This window comes from Motacilla alba, chromosome 3 (assembly GCF_015832195.1).
Source record: "Motacilla alba alba isolate MOTALB_02 chromosome 3, Motacilla_alba_V1.0_pri, whole genome shotgun sequence".
In the NCBI taxonomy this organism is placed as follows: Eukaryota; Metazoa; Chordata; class Aves; order Passeriformes; family Motacillidae; genus Motacilla; species Motacilla alba.
Window position 1 is genome coordinate 111650961 of NC_052018.1, and position 14202 is coordinate 111665162.

General features: G+C 43.0%; 1 protein-coding gene across 3 annotated transcripts in view; it reads right to left on the reverse strand.

The window, feature by feature from the left end:
- PUS10 (pseudouridine synthase 10) overlaps positions 1-14202 on the reverse strand; it is a 28987-nt gene that overhangs the window by 5552 nt on the left and 9233 nt on the right. For all 3 annotated transcript variants that reach the window (XM_038131601.1, XM_038131600.1, XM_038131602.1), the window contains exons 5-12: positions 11396-11430; positions 10843-10954; positions 9186-9247; positions 6627-6672; positions 4384-4448; positions 3873-3958; positions 1594-1719; positions 717-773 (exon numbers count right to left, since the gene is read on the reverse strand). In XM_038131601.1, the coding sequence (XP_037987529.1) occupies positions 717-773; positions 1594-1719; positions 3873-3958; positions 4384-4448; positions 6627-6672; positions 9186-9247; positions 10843-10954; positions 11396-11430 (589 nt within the window). The remainder of the gene's footprint in view (positions 1-716; positions 774-1593; positions 1720-3872; positions 3959-4383; positions 4449-6626; positions 6673-9185; positions 9248-10842; positions 10955-11395; positions 11431-14202) is intronic.

A 14202-nucleotide genomic window follows, 5' to 3' on the forward strand; every position in this document is an offset into this window, starting at 1 on the left:
AGCAATAAGTGCAAATGATGACTTCCCAGAAGACATCTTGTACAAGTCTGTGCTAATTAAAAAATAAAATAAGATAAAAAAGCTAATTAGCTTATTTTCTGTCACCTACAGCAATGCCCAGGTGCACGGCAATGTTAAATCCCACTCCCTCAGCTCAACATCTGTTGCCAGAGTTGTAACTCCGTGCTCAGGGCCAGGACAACCCCCAGCACAAGCCATGCCAAGAATCACACTACAGATCAGACAGCTACTGAAACGCAGAAGTGTTCATTTTTACTTTTTCTTTCCCTCCTCCCTTGGCTACAGCAGCTCCAGTGTGCTGGAAAGCAGCTGACCTTTAGAAGGGGCTCAAGTTCAAAAAGAAAACAATTCTCTCACACAGTCTCAGTGAGGGAATTAGAAGGATCCGGCAGAAAACAAGAGAGGAATCAGTCTGACATCAATGGCTTAAAAGCAGGGAGTGAATAAAATAAAATACTTTTAACTAACTCTGCCTTCCCATGCAGTCAAGGCCACTGAAAAAGGGCTCCTGTTTCCAGCTGGCTTTATGGAGCTGTTGGACTTTGGGAATAAATATCTAAATTTCACTAAAATGCTTCTGAGATACAATTCCACTGCGTGCCTGGTCACACACTTGGCATGCAGCAGGATCTGTCAGAGGAGCTCCACACACCCATTTCATCTCTGTGTTTCACAAGGGGTCTCCCAAGCCTTACCATTGCCTAGTGTCCTTACATCCACATCTTCTCTTCCAGAGGAACTAAAGTTAAAGCCTGTAACAGATTTGAACAAAGTAGGTGAGCTTTTATTTCACCTTTGTAATTCTCGCTACAGCTTTTAAAAGTTGAAATACTTTCTTTCTAAACTTGTTTGCAAAATCTACTTCAAATCTACTTTATAAACTGGAGCCTGCTCTTCACAAACCGTGGGAATTCCTATTTATTCCCAAGTTTCATGAAGAGCTCTCCCAGTTCCTTGGCCTGAATGAGACTGCTAGAACTAGACTAATTTATCCATTGGGAGGACAGGAGGGGGAAGTAGCAGGGTTTTTTTTTCAAACTGATATTTAATGCAGTTTTTCCTTTTCTCAGTCTCTAATTCCACATCTGTTAGATGACAAATGATGGGCAGTGATTATTTCACCTGGGCAATCCCTGGATGAGCATTTAGCTCGTGGAGCTTCATGCACTGAGGAAAAGGAATGAATTGAGGTCAGAAACACGAGGGGCTCAAAAGAAAAGCCAGGCAGAGCCCATGAAATGCCTGTGGCAAAAACCTTCTTGGTACACGTCATTCTACGAATTATCAATTGTTAAGAAGTTTGGTTAAGTAAAAACACTACCACATGAAACCAACATATCTGCATCATCAGATCCACTGAGGAGCTACTTTAGCAGGATAAAAGGATCTAATTACTCCCAGATCACAGCTAAATAAAGTTTACAAGCTTTAACTTGGAAGGAAACAAGAGGGATAAAGAAACTTTTTCTTTTTTCTCATTATTCTTCCATATTAAGTGGGTAGCTACCAAGAAAAAAAATCTTCTAGTAGTGATGAAAAATACGTATGGTAGGAGAGCTCCTGAATACTTACTGTCTGCCTTGAATTCTGCCATCAGATGCTCTGAAATTAATTCCTCCACTGAAGATTCCAGTTTCCTCTCCCCATCAATAATCCAGGGAGTCTGAGGTAAATTCCTGGAATATTTGTTGTATCTTCCTGTAAAAAGACAACCATGGTGCTTCTAACCATTCCACAGCCATCAGTGAAAGCTGCACTCTTGCCCGGCACATTTAACTCCCCGGGAGCTTTGTGCAAATAAATTGCTGGATATTAATTTGTGCAAATAAAGGCTTGAGCTTGTTCTGTGGCAGGAGCAGTACACCAGCACCCTGGATCACACGTGGCCGTGTCCGGGGAAGTGGCAGCAGCCAGGACGGCCACTTAGGGTGGACTTGGAGAGCCCGTGGCTGCAGTCCTGCCTCCAGGTAGCACCCTCCTGTGTGACATAACCCAGGCTCCAAGCCAGTTCTGCCACTGCCTGAAGGCTTAAGGAAGGAAAGCCAAACTAAAGTGCTTTGGCTCGCTGCAAGGGACACCATGCAAGGAGTAAAAAGCGCCCATAATAAATTAGGAGGAGCGGCAGGAGTCTTGAGAAGGTGCCAGGTAAAGGGACTGGCATCTCTGGATGGTCCCAGTGATGTTTTAGTGGCACCTCCACGGCAGGCTATAACAAAAGAACAAGCCTGACATGGATGACCAATAGGAGCTTTTATATGGACAGGTTTGATAAGGACTGAAAACATTCCCAAAGCAAGGGAATAATTCATAAAGGCCAAGGAGCAACCCCCTGCTTAAACTGCTTTCAACCTGAAACCTTGCAAATAGAAAAGGAACTCGGAGCAGCTCTGTGCATTACTTTGGGCCTCTGACATCTCAGGGGTTTGGGGTTTCCTATCATATTTTCCTATCTCAAACTATATTTCCTTTCTGCAGTTGAAGCAGCAGAAAAAGCCACACAAACAAATGGGGAAACTGAGTAACACAGTTTTACTGGGGCAAATAATGAAAGTAGGATGACTCATCACTCAGATTACAGCCTCACACTGCTAAATTCTCTTTCCATAAAACACAAAAAGGAGAATTAGGTTTGCTTTTTTGCTTTTTTTTTTCTTCCTCTCAGCTCCCCGTTCTAATAATTTTAACTTCTGATCTGAACAAGAGTAGGTTTAAAAAAAACAGAAGGTGTTTCTTGGTTTGACAGCCCCATCATCCTTAAAAAAGGTTGGGTTGTAAACACTAAAGGTAAGGTCAAGAGGACAACATTGTGCTTACAAATTAAGGTCCCATCTCATTTATTTAAAGCAAAATATCTGCCCTGTACTTAATAAATTCTATTCTGGATTTAGTTCTTCAAAAATTAAACACCTGCCTGGATTGTTTTTTTTTTTTTTTTGTTGGAGCAAGATACAAACTATAAATGACAAACTAAACATGACAAGACCAGCATTAAATGACAGGCAGAAAGCAAACCCTCTGTTTTGCTCTTGAATTCTCAAAAAACTTTCCAATAAAGCAACTTAAAATAAAGCAGTGTGTTTGGAAAAACTGGATATCTTGGATTCACAAAAATGTACATCTGTCTAATCAGGAATTCAAAATAAGGAATGGCTATATGTAGAACATCAACTACCCTGCCATTCACTTTTGCACTTTTTCATTTTCCATTTCTTTATATTCAGGATTTTTATCATCACAGTATGTTGGATTTAAATTAAATTAAAGGTTGGGTTCTTTTTAGCAACAATCAGTTTGCTGATTTAAAGAAGTTTAATGTATTTAAAGATTTAATGTATTTAAAGAAGTTGTTCATACAAAGGACTAGGAGAATGGCAGATCCTCTGGCAGGCAGATAATGAAAAAAGTTCAATCATCTCAGCTCAGGGATGTTGCACTGCCTGAGTTGTTGCTGCACTACCTGTCTCACCCAAACCTTTTTAAGATTTAAGATTTGCAGTTTTGGATGGGATAATATGCAGAGAAATCCAGATGGTGAAAACCTCTGAATCCAAATCAAAACCCAAGGAAGGGAGCAGCACTGCTGGGAGCTTGCTGGTGTGGAGGTGCCTTTCTCAAACCATTGTTCTGAGGGGATCTGTAATTTCTAACTTTTGACAAAATGCTATCTTCAGCAGAGGTCAAATATCATTTCTTCCCCTTTCAAAGCACTCTTGGATAGAGCTGGATTTGTTTCTTTGCTCCTTTCACTTCATTACAGGAATTAACAAACAGCAAGAATCCCCTGGGTCCCAGGGCAGTGTCACTAAGTTCTCTTCAAGACAACACAGCAGCAAAGAAATGGATCACTTTACCAGCCACAAAAACCGCCCCATTATTGCACTGAATTTCCAGAGCATCACAGAGGTTCTTTGGTGAGCTTGGGGGACATGGAAAATGCCTGCATTAAGAGGGAAAACAGAGTAAAGCATTATCACTACCAGAACATGATGGGGCATCACCAGAGCAGTAAAAAGTGCCTGTTTTTGGCTTCCCACTGTGTGTGATTTTTTTACCATATTAACAGCACTTGGTGTTTTCTTAAAACTCAACTCCTAACATGCTGGAAATATGGGAATACTTCTTGTAAAGGGAAGCTTACCTTACAAACTCTAAAGCTCAAAATCATCCTTTCAATTAAAAGAACAGGAGTGATTTTCTATTGCCAGAAAGAAAACATGTTTTAAGCAGTAAACCAACAGAATTTAAACAATCAAAAGTTCTTTTAAAGCCACCCTACCATGACATACCCACTGGACATTTTCCCCTCCTCCCTAATTCTATATAAAAGCACAATACTAAGAAATAGTTTCAGTATACACTTACTTGAGAAAATCCTCTTCTTTTATCCTCTCCAGGGCTTTTATAACTGCCATTCTGGTGAAAACAGACTGCACAGTGAAACAAAAAAATGAGTCAAGAACTAAGAAAAGCAAGGAAAGGATGTGCCCGAGGAAGAAAAAAGCACTGAAACTTACACTGTGCAGTTCTGTCACCGCTCACTTGGGAGCCCAGGTCCTAATTTCCAAAACAGTTTAAAACCAGAATCCTAAATCCATGAACAGAAACCCAAAGCAGCTGCTTTTTCAGGAGTTACATATACCCAAGCCCAGCTTTGGTGACAGTGACAGCAGGCAGGTAGTTGTGTCTGTTGAGTAGGAATCTGTTTCTGCAGCTCAAAAATGGATTGATTCTCCCAGCTGAGGGCTTTGACCAGTGGGGCCGGGCAGCTCCTCCTTGGGAATAAAGCAGCTCCCCCCTGCCAAGCTGCAGCACAGCAGCAATGCCAGGGGAGCAGGAGCAGACTGCCAAGCTCTGTGCACAGGCAGCTGCTGCTGGGGTAACTCCAAGGGGAATTTAAGTTCCCAGGACAGGAGGAAAAGTGTTGGAACAGCTGAGGTGGAATTCTGCTCAAGGAAGGCTGAGGACAGGAGAAGGTCTCTAAATGAACCTTCTAACCAAGCACGGTCAGGTCTTGAAATCCACCTGGGATGGAGCCTGCTCCACTCTGAGGTTCCTCAAGTGAAATGTTTTCTTCTTGCTTCTCCTCTGAACTTCTCATTTCAACCTATTCCTGCAGTGCCTCCTCCCTCCACCATGCTCTGCACAGACCAGCCCGGCTCCCTGCTCTCAGGAATCTCTTTTGGCACCAGGAGGAGAATCAACTGGATCCTCCCCAAAGCCTTCCCCAAGAACCTTGAAGAAGCCCAGGTTCCCCAGCCTCCTCTCCCAGGCATGTGCTCCAGCCCTGGGACTGCCCTGATGGCTGGCTGCTGAATGTCCAAGTTAATGGTGTCTTTTTTGCAAACTGGATTGGGGATTTAGGAAAACAGACAAACAAACAAACAGCAAAACCCTGGGTCACTGTTTGGGACAGTTCAAGTCTCGGCTCTGAAGAGTTCCTGGGTGTCTTCAGGAAAGCTGCTCTTTCTCCTTTCTAAGCATAAATCAGAGATAACAGCACTTCCCTTCCTCATAGAACAGATGAGCAGGAAAGCCTTGAAAGCAGCAGCGGGTTTAAATAACTATCTACACAGACAGCACAGAAATTTCCCCTCAGAAGCCAGTTTTTACACCACTTCTCTGATTAACACAGCCCTTGAAGCCCAGCTTCTTTGTGAGGACAAACCTCTGACAGCTCTTCAGAGCTGGTATTTTTCTTTAGATTCCCCTACATTTTGTTGCCTGTGTGGATTTAACAGCCAGGCCCTGCTGCTTTAGCTCCTTATGTGGGATTTCCCCCTTTTTAAAGGGCAGCAATGCAGCAAGCAGTGAGTTATTACAATACAACCCTGCTAAAAAAGGAGCGGTGCTTATTGGTCAGGTGGAGTAGAGTCAGCAGAATTCCTGGGCCAGACTCTGCCTCTGCCAAATGTTGGCAGACTCTTCACCAGAAAGAATCAAAGGCCTTGCAATGGCCTCTGACAGGAGTTACTCTTCTCCCTCTGATCACACCAGCTGTCCCGCTTGTATCAGCTTCCCTCTGACTGGTTTTTTATCCTTGCGTGTCCCCTTTTCCATCAGCGGCTGTGAGCGTGCTCAGGGTCTGCAGCAAGTGGCAAGGTCCCTTTTCTTTCCCCCCTCCTCCAGAGGCAGGCGGGATAAAACCATCCTGCATGTAGCCTGGCTTTCATTCAGATCAGAGCACATGAAAACTGCAGTGTGATCATTCCCTTTTGGCTGCCGAGCCTCATCTTCACAATGTGACTTATCTGAACTGCTTCACCCACAGAGAGCTCGAGGATCATCTTTTATGCTACTTTTAATGCGTGACAATCGAATTCCTAGATCTTAAGGGTGGTATTTACAGAGAACCTTCCTAAAATGATGGCCTTTGGACAGCCTGGAAAGCAAACGACCTAAACAAAAGCACCGAGCTCTTGGTTTTCCTAAGCTGAGAATTGAGAAGTGAACAAAGGACACAACTTTATTTTCACGCAATTGGAAACTAGAGAGCTTTTTGATGAAGAAGAGCAGACACCGAGCACTGACTGAATAGCCAGGTAAGTTGTAGGCTGCTGCTGTGAAATTCTGAATGCCAGAGCAGAAATACAATGAGGAGATCTTACCTGTTTGTTCTTCGCTGGTTTGAAACAGTCTGGGCAGGCTGTGGCTCTAAACACAGAAATGAAAATTAGCTGCTCCTCTGACAGAGAAAGGAATAGACAGACTCACAAGCACAGCATGTGAATGGTTTTTGTACACATGCATCCAGTGTCTCACTTCCACAGCTCAGCTCAGAGCAGATTTTCATATTCCCTTTATCCTAAAGCACGAATGGTGCCAGATGTGCATTGCTTGATCCAGGGAAATCATGGACAAAGCTCTGCTCTTCTGCTCTGACCAACACCGTGTCTCAGATTTGAGATGGGATGGGAAAGCACACAAGTTTAGCTTTCAGTCCTTTCCAATCCTTCTCAATGAAGGGCATGATTGGTATTTTAAGTTCTAGGCAAGACCCGCTGACACCCTGAAATCTGTACTTGCCGCTCTCAGACAACGCCCACTGCAAACCTGAGATTCAGACTGTCCCTTCTGGAGAGGAAAATTCAATTTCCCACTGAAAAAGTAACCCCAGGTGCTCACCGCGAGCTGTGCTTTGCCTGTTTGAAAGGAAACTATTGGCTGTTTCATGAAAGTGAAAGCCAAGTCAGTGAAACAAACACTTTTTCTGAGCAGCGCAGAGGAAGCTGCTGTTCCTATTAGTGCATTTCTGTGTATGCAGGCAGAGATGATTTCTGGATTTCTGTGTATGCAGGCAGAGATGCTTCTGACCTCCAAGCCAAGTTATCATGTCTTGCTGGAGCTTTTCAACACCTCTTTAATCCCTCAGACTCTACGGAAGCAGGTTTTGCTGTTTCTACACAAACTTCCCCGGCCAGTCTGCGACCCAAAGCAATGCAAACTCCCTCTTCCAAAATTTCAGGATCACCTTACCCTTAAATATGAACTGACAAGAGCCAATTCAATCTTCCACATCAAACCATTTAGCACACCCACCTCCACACAGAGAGGGTGGAGGACAGGTGAGAAACTGCAGATGCCATGCTTGGAAACCCAGTCCAAAAGCACACCTGGAGTTCCCCAGGCTGAGACAAAGTCCTGCTTTGCTTCCACAGAAACCATGACTGTCACTGCCACTGCCACTGTGATAATTCCCAAATTCACCACATTTCCCTGAAAACCAAAGCACTGCCTCAGAACGTGCCCAGAGCCAGCCACTAACAAGGCAGAATGCCTTGGCACCTCAGGAACTACTGTGTAATTAAATTAGGTGATGTGCTGCTACTCCACAAAGTGTCTCAAACCTTAATTGCTGTTTAAGTGTGCTACAAAGAGGAGGCAAACAAAGGGATATTGTCAGGTCACATGGAATAAACCTGAGTAATTGCAAAGTGGAATGGAACCTCTTCACAGCTTTCAGCTCTACAGCTGCTTTGCTTGGAGCGCTAGCACTGGCACCATAACATGCTCAACAGCAATATTTAAATAGCAATATTCCTGAAATGCCAGAAAAAAAGGATGGAAAGATGAGCAGAAAATACCAATGAAGAGGTTTCAGAGGAAGGAAGTAAAATTAAATAAATTAGAACAAAAGGATGAAGGGTGCAGAAACACTTCAGTTCTTTACAGGATTGCAGCAACCATTATTTAGAACAGTGATTTGGCCCTACAATTTTCTCCCTCTTTTGCCCAGTCTTGAAGAAGCTGCAAAGGAAAGATGTTCAGCAAACACTGGTAATAATTGTTCCTAATACTGGTTCCTTCCCAAACCTCCATTCCCTCATCCCCCACCTCAAAACAAACAAAAGATGTGGCTGTGGAAAACCAAGAGGGTGGTGGATTGAGCACTCAAAGATCACAAATTGCCAGAAATCAGGACATAAATGGAGGCTGCAAGAGAAATCTGCAGTCTCAAGAAATGAATTCACGTTTCAGCAGAGACGTCTCTGCTGAGCCTCCTTCCCTGCTAAGATTTCACTTGCAGTAGGTGCAAATTAACTGAGTGAAACTTTAGGTTTTCCAGGAAGCATCAACAAACAGGAAGAGTGACCCTAATTTTCCAGAATATACTACAGCTAGATTTTGAGAAATCAGATTAAATGGCAGCTAAATTCACAGAACTGTTTTGCTTCTTGGTGTGCAGCAGGTGCCCTACTGGGCCAGGCCAGGGGCTGTGTGCAGTGGCCAGGGAATTTCTGTCTGTTTTCATCAACCAGATATGCTGGATTAATTCACTTCAAAGCCCTTCCTCCTGTCCATGTGTCCTACAGAAGCAGGAAAACTTAGGTATGACCTCAAAAGACTCCCCCACCTGCAATTATATGGTTCAAAGTTTTAAAAACTATACAGGGAAAGGCTTTGAGGAGGGCTGAAATTGAAGAACTTATCTGAATGCTCTCCTTCTAGTTCAAATCAGAATTCCAGATGATTTTTTTTTTATTGGCAGAATTAACCAGAGATGGTTTAACTTCAAGCTCTGCAGCTTCACATGGATATGAGGAAATCTAGATGCAGGCCACATTCTAGTTTATAAACACTGCATATTGTCCTCTGTAACAAATCCAAACCAACAACGTTGCACAACATTTAGATAAAGATCTTTTGTTACATGTAGAAAAACTTACAGGAAATGGCACTCCTCGTCTGTTTCTGGGTGAGCAAAGACCACGCTGACTTCAAACAAACTCTAAATTAAAAAAAAAAAAAAAAGAAAAAAGAACAAGGAGGAGGTAAGAGCTTTTTAAACAACCAGGGAGGATATTCTCAAGCACCCATATTGCAGCTGTAGGAAAAGAGCAGAGACAAAAGAGAGAATAACCCATTCATTCATGTTTAAAGACATCACAAGGTGTGCCAGAGCAGCATTTCCCTTTCTGAAGTCACCGAGGATGACACGAGAGCACTTCAGAGCCATGAGTGACCTGCACTGCTCCCATCCGGTGCAGGGCTGAGGCACAGGCAGCCAAGGCTCAAAGCCTATTACGGTCACTAAACCCCTGAGCCCTCCCAGGAGTGCCATAAAGATAAAAACCCTGCAGTAGTCACCACTGTAAAATTTTGTTAGGGGCTTCCTTTGCAGTGCCTGCATGGCCTTGGGGCACAGAGAGGCAACGCATCCTGGTGGATTGACAGCTAGCCCAGGAACTCCAGTGTAATCTCAATTCTTCCCCCAATTCCCTCTCTGGCCTTGGGCAAACAACACTCATTACTTCTGTTACTCAGATAGCAGAACACCTCAGGAGGGCTGTTGAAAAGACCGGCTAATATTCAAGGGCCTTGTAGATAAAGGGCACTAGAAAAACAACTTTTGTGGTACAGGGATGTCTGGAGTGGCTCCTGCCTAAGTGCTGGGGAGCTTCTGCTAACTCGGTGTGGAAGAAGCTTGTTTCTTCCTGGATCACCTTCAGAGTAACTGAGTGGCTTTTTTCTTCACTAAGAGAAAAGGGATGCTTTCAATCAGCAGTCCCAGGAAAGCACAGCCTGTAATTATTATGGAAGGTGACAAATCAACATGAAGACTAAGGGAATGTAGTCCTGGGGTCAGTGCTATGGCTGGTGACAAGTAAAACCTACAGCCAGCCACGACTGCAGAAAATTTACATTCAAGACAATTCAAGGTGCTTCTGAATTTGGCAACACCCGATTGCCATGTTCAGTCAATGCCTTTCAGAAAGACTTTAAGGATATTAACAAGAATCTGCAAGTTGAAAACAGTTTGAAAGAAACATTTCTACTGCCTACTTTGGGATATTGCAGGTCCCAGCAAGCCCATTTCTAGTGCTCATTAGAGTGAACAAGGACCAGTCTTTGCTCTTCCAGTACATTTCAGACATTTATTTTATCCACAGAACCTGAACAAGTGCTGGCACTGACAGCAGAGCAGGGAAGGAATGTGTGAGCATTCCTCAGCCTCTGCAAAACAGGGATCCTGGAACAGGAGACAACTGGAAAAGTCTCATGAACAAAAGGAGGATGGCACACAGGAGATTTAGCACAAGCCTGTGGTGGTTTCAGAAGATGCAATGATCTGTGTGCACAAAAATGAACATTAGGCCCCTCAGGACTCCCACTTGGAGAGCTCTGGTTAAAAACAACTTCCCCCCTGCTCTTCCCTACAGTGAATTTAGGAGGCACTCATCTTGTTTCTCTCTTAATGAGGAAAAAAGGATACATTTTTATTTCCCCACCATGTGCAAAAGTCTATAAATACACACACACAGACCCGTATGAAAAAAAAAAGAGAAGAAACACAGACAAAAGTGTTCTGTTTTTATACAAGACCTTTCCATCAGCAGGAACACCCAACTCTTCTGACAGCTGGGGATGAATAATCCACTTATAAGCTTCCTTCAGCTGAACGATGTCATCCTTTGCCAAGGGAAGGCCCAGATTTCTGAATCACAAAGAAATAATAACTTACACAGGGGTCTGTCAAAAATAGATACATGACACACAATAACTCAAGAGGAATTTAAGTAGCTCCTGGCAAGTCAAACGGATTCTTTTTTTTTTTTTTCTGTGCGCTGAGGAAACTGATGGGAGATCAAAAGTTGCAAGAGTCTTTCCAGAGGCTGCCCAGGGAAAAGCTGGGGAAGGGAGAGAGGCATTTCAAACCACTCGTTTGGGAGCTTAGAGAGCAAAAGAGGTAAGAAACCCCAAGTAAGGTCAAACCAGGTAAAAAAGAAAAACCAGAACACACAAAACCCAGCTGCCACCTTATTCTTTGTAAGCATCAGGTAAATGGGACTATAAATCAACATTCATGTAGAGAAATGGTGTCCGTGGGAAGAGTTCTTGTCAGACAGACAGACAGACAGCAAAAGCAATGGCTCACCTCATCTGCTGCTTCACCCCCAGCCAGGCAGCACGCTGCAGGTCACCAGCCATGCCCAGGGAAAAGAGAGGAAAAAACAAAAGCAAGTGAAATTAAGGCTCAGAACTCCCAACAATCTGAGAGACCCTTTGCAAAGGGAGAAGTGTTTTTAAAATTCCTGACCAAAAAAAAAAAAAAAAAAGGATTAGGAGTTTAGCTTTTGCTTCAGAAGTGGAAAGATGGAATTGCTGTGAGTTTTTATTTCTAAGACATCACTTTGCTCTTCACATCAAATCCTATTTCTAAGATACCACTTTGTTCTTCACATCAAATCCTATCTGGGTTTAAAAAAAAAAAAAGAAAAGAGGCATCATTGAACACTTTGAAACTTGCTATTAATACTGTAACTACAAAAAGACTCTAAGTCATCAGTTATCTTCCATGTAGAAATAAAAAGAAAGAAAAAGTGTCTAAATGAATGGGATTGAAAACTGATTGGCATAAATTAATAAAACCCCAAATTCAGCTATCATCCATTATAAAAAAATGGAATTAAAAATATATTTGGTCTCAGTTGGTAATCACAGAATTGCCCCCTTATTTAAAACACACCACTTAGTTTAGGTGAAGAGGCTAAATATGGAAAAGGGGAGGAACAGAAGGAATAATTCTAGAAATCAGAGGGAACTTTCAGTACAAATGCTCAAGTTCACTAACAATTAGTAAAGAGGGAAAAACTCCCCTCAGAACTTCCTACAATGAAGAACAACAACAGTTTCAGTTCTCCTCTGCTAAAAACATACACTAGGACTGCCAGGAAAGCACTCAACTAATTCAGCCTGTGTCACCCTCCTCACTGAAGACAAGCTCCAAAAACCAAATTATTTGATTTGAATCCACCACGATGAAACAGTTTTCAGTCTGTAGGCTGTAGGTTTTTAAAGCCCTTCCCCACCTTTTATTTCTCATATTAAAGAATAACCTCCCCCAAACTCTGCTGAAAGAATCACTGCGCATTGTCAAGGAAATAATTCTGAGGAAGAGGTTTGAAAGCAGCTCTCAATCTTCAGGATCACAGGGCTATCAGAAGGAACCACATCACAGATCCTTTTCCATGCTGATAAGGAACTCAATCAACAAAATAAGTCTATTACCCTTCATTTGGTACACCTAAAAGAATGAGGGAATAACCCTAAAAACAGTGCTGGAAATTAAGAGGGCAGAGGGATGGTGGAGAGAGGCTATGAACTTTGTTAGATCCATGATACACAAACCCTCACACTGCTGAACAAAACAAATGCAGTTGTAGTGATGAAATGCTGCTTGCTCAAACCCACTGTGATTCATTACCCTGTATTTGAAGACAGTATGAGTAAGGCTGCTTCACTTGAAGTATACTGTAATCCTGTTTGCATAATAACCCAGATAAAATCATAAATAAAAATAGCTTCAATTGAAATTCCTTGAACGTGGCTCTGAACTACAGGATGTGACAGCCGCAGAACTGGGCCTAGGAAGCTGCATTTGACAAATGCCAATTTACAAAGAAACCTCTCTCACGCCTTGATTTAGAGCACTTGCGGGTTTGGGATGTTTGGGACTCAGGGGGAGGCTCATCACACCCCTCTTCCCTGTTTTCTTGGGATAAAACTACAAAATAGACAAAACTTCTGCATGGGAGTAGCTGTGCTAAAATGAGAGCACAGGTCAAATTTCATCTCCTTTCTCTCTTGACTTCCAAGTTGAAAGAGAATTAAAGAAATTACTTTTCCTCTTCAATTAAGGGGAAACAATAGATGAGGGTACTGCAAGCAGAGAAGCCAAAAGATCCCAAATTCCAAATCACATTCAACCACCAAGCCAGCCAAACCCCTGCACTCTCTCCCAGCTGAACGTGGAGCAGGGGATCAGATCCCTCTACCTCCTAATTACTTCATGTTTGCGAAGTGGTTTGAAAATGAAAAATGCTCATTACAGAGCTGAAGCCTGCAGGGCAATGCTCAGCAGCAAACACATCTCTGGAACACGCCGGCCCAGGCACTGTATTGATTAGGAGCTGCAGGATGTTATTCTGGTGCTATCTGAGGGAGCACAGTGGCAACAGCTGAAATACCAGGTGCAACCCCAGCCCCGGCATTGTCTCGGTGCATCAGCAAAGAGCTTGGAGATGGGGAATTCCAGGATGAGGCACAGGCAGCCCTACAGGGAGTAATGACTACAGATGTTATTTGCATCAATGTCCTTGCAGCAAGCACCGGGATGATGGATCACGACTGAGAGCCCAGGCAGAGCCAGCAGCCACCCTTCTGAAGGGCACCACTCAGCTCACATCCTAATAGAGCTGTCTGACAGAAACTTGGGACTCCTGTATTTATGATTTATTCCAATCAAATCTCCTACTTGTGGAAGGAGGCAATTGCTTCCTCGCGTCACAGATACAAACACTATGCAAATGTAGATTTTATGTCCTGCTCTTCTCCAGCTCCCCTCGTACATTTTAGGCTTGGCAGGATGACAAGTGTCATAATTAAATGAGATGAAGGTAATACTGAGAGGCAGTTTCTGATTTTTTTTTTTTTTGTTAAAAATCTGTGTGTCACACCAGAGGCTGCCTTTGGGTGTTCTTTCGTGATAGGATTCCACATGTTCTTGTACACAGCAGGTCAAAGAATTAAAAGCAGAATTTAACAAACGACCTCTTTTCAGCACAAAGCATGTTGAGATATTCTGATACCTGATTTTGCTATTTTCAGACATTTTTACATACTGTGCTGCTGCTCTTCACTGGCTGTAAAACAGGTTCTCACCTTTTTTTTTTTTTTTAAGTG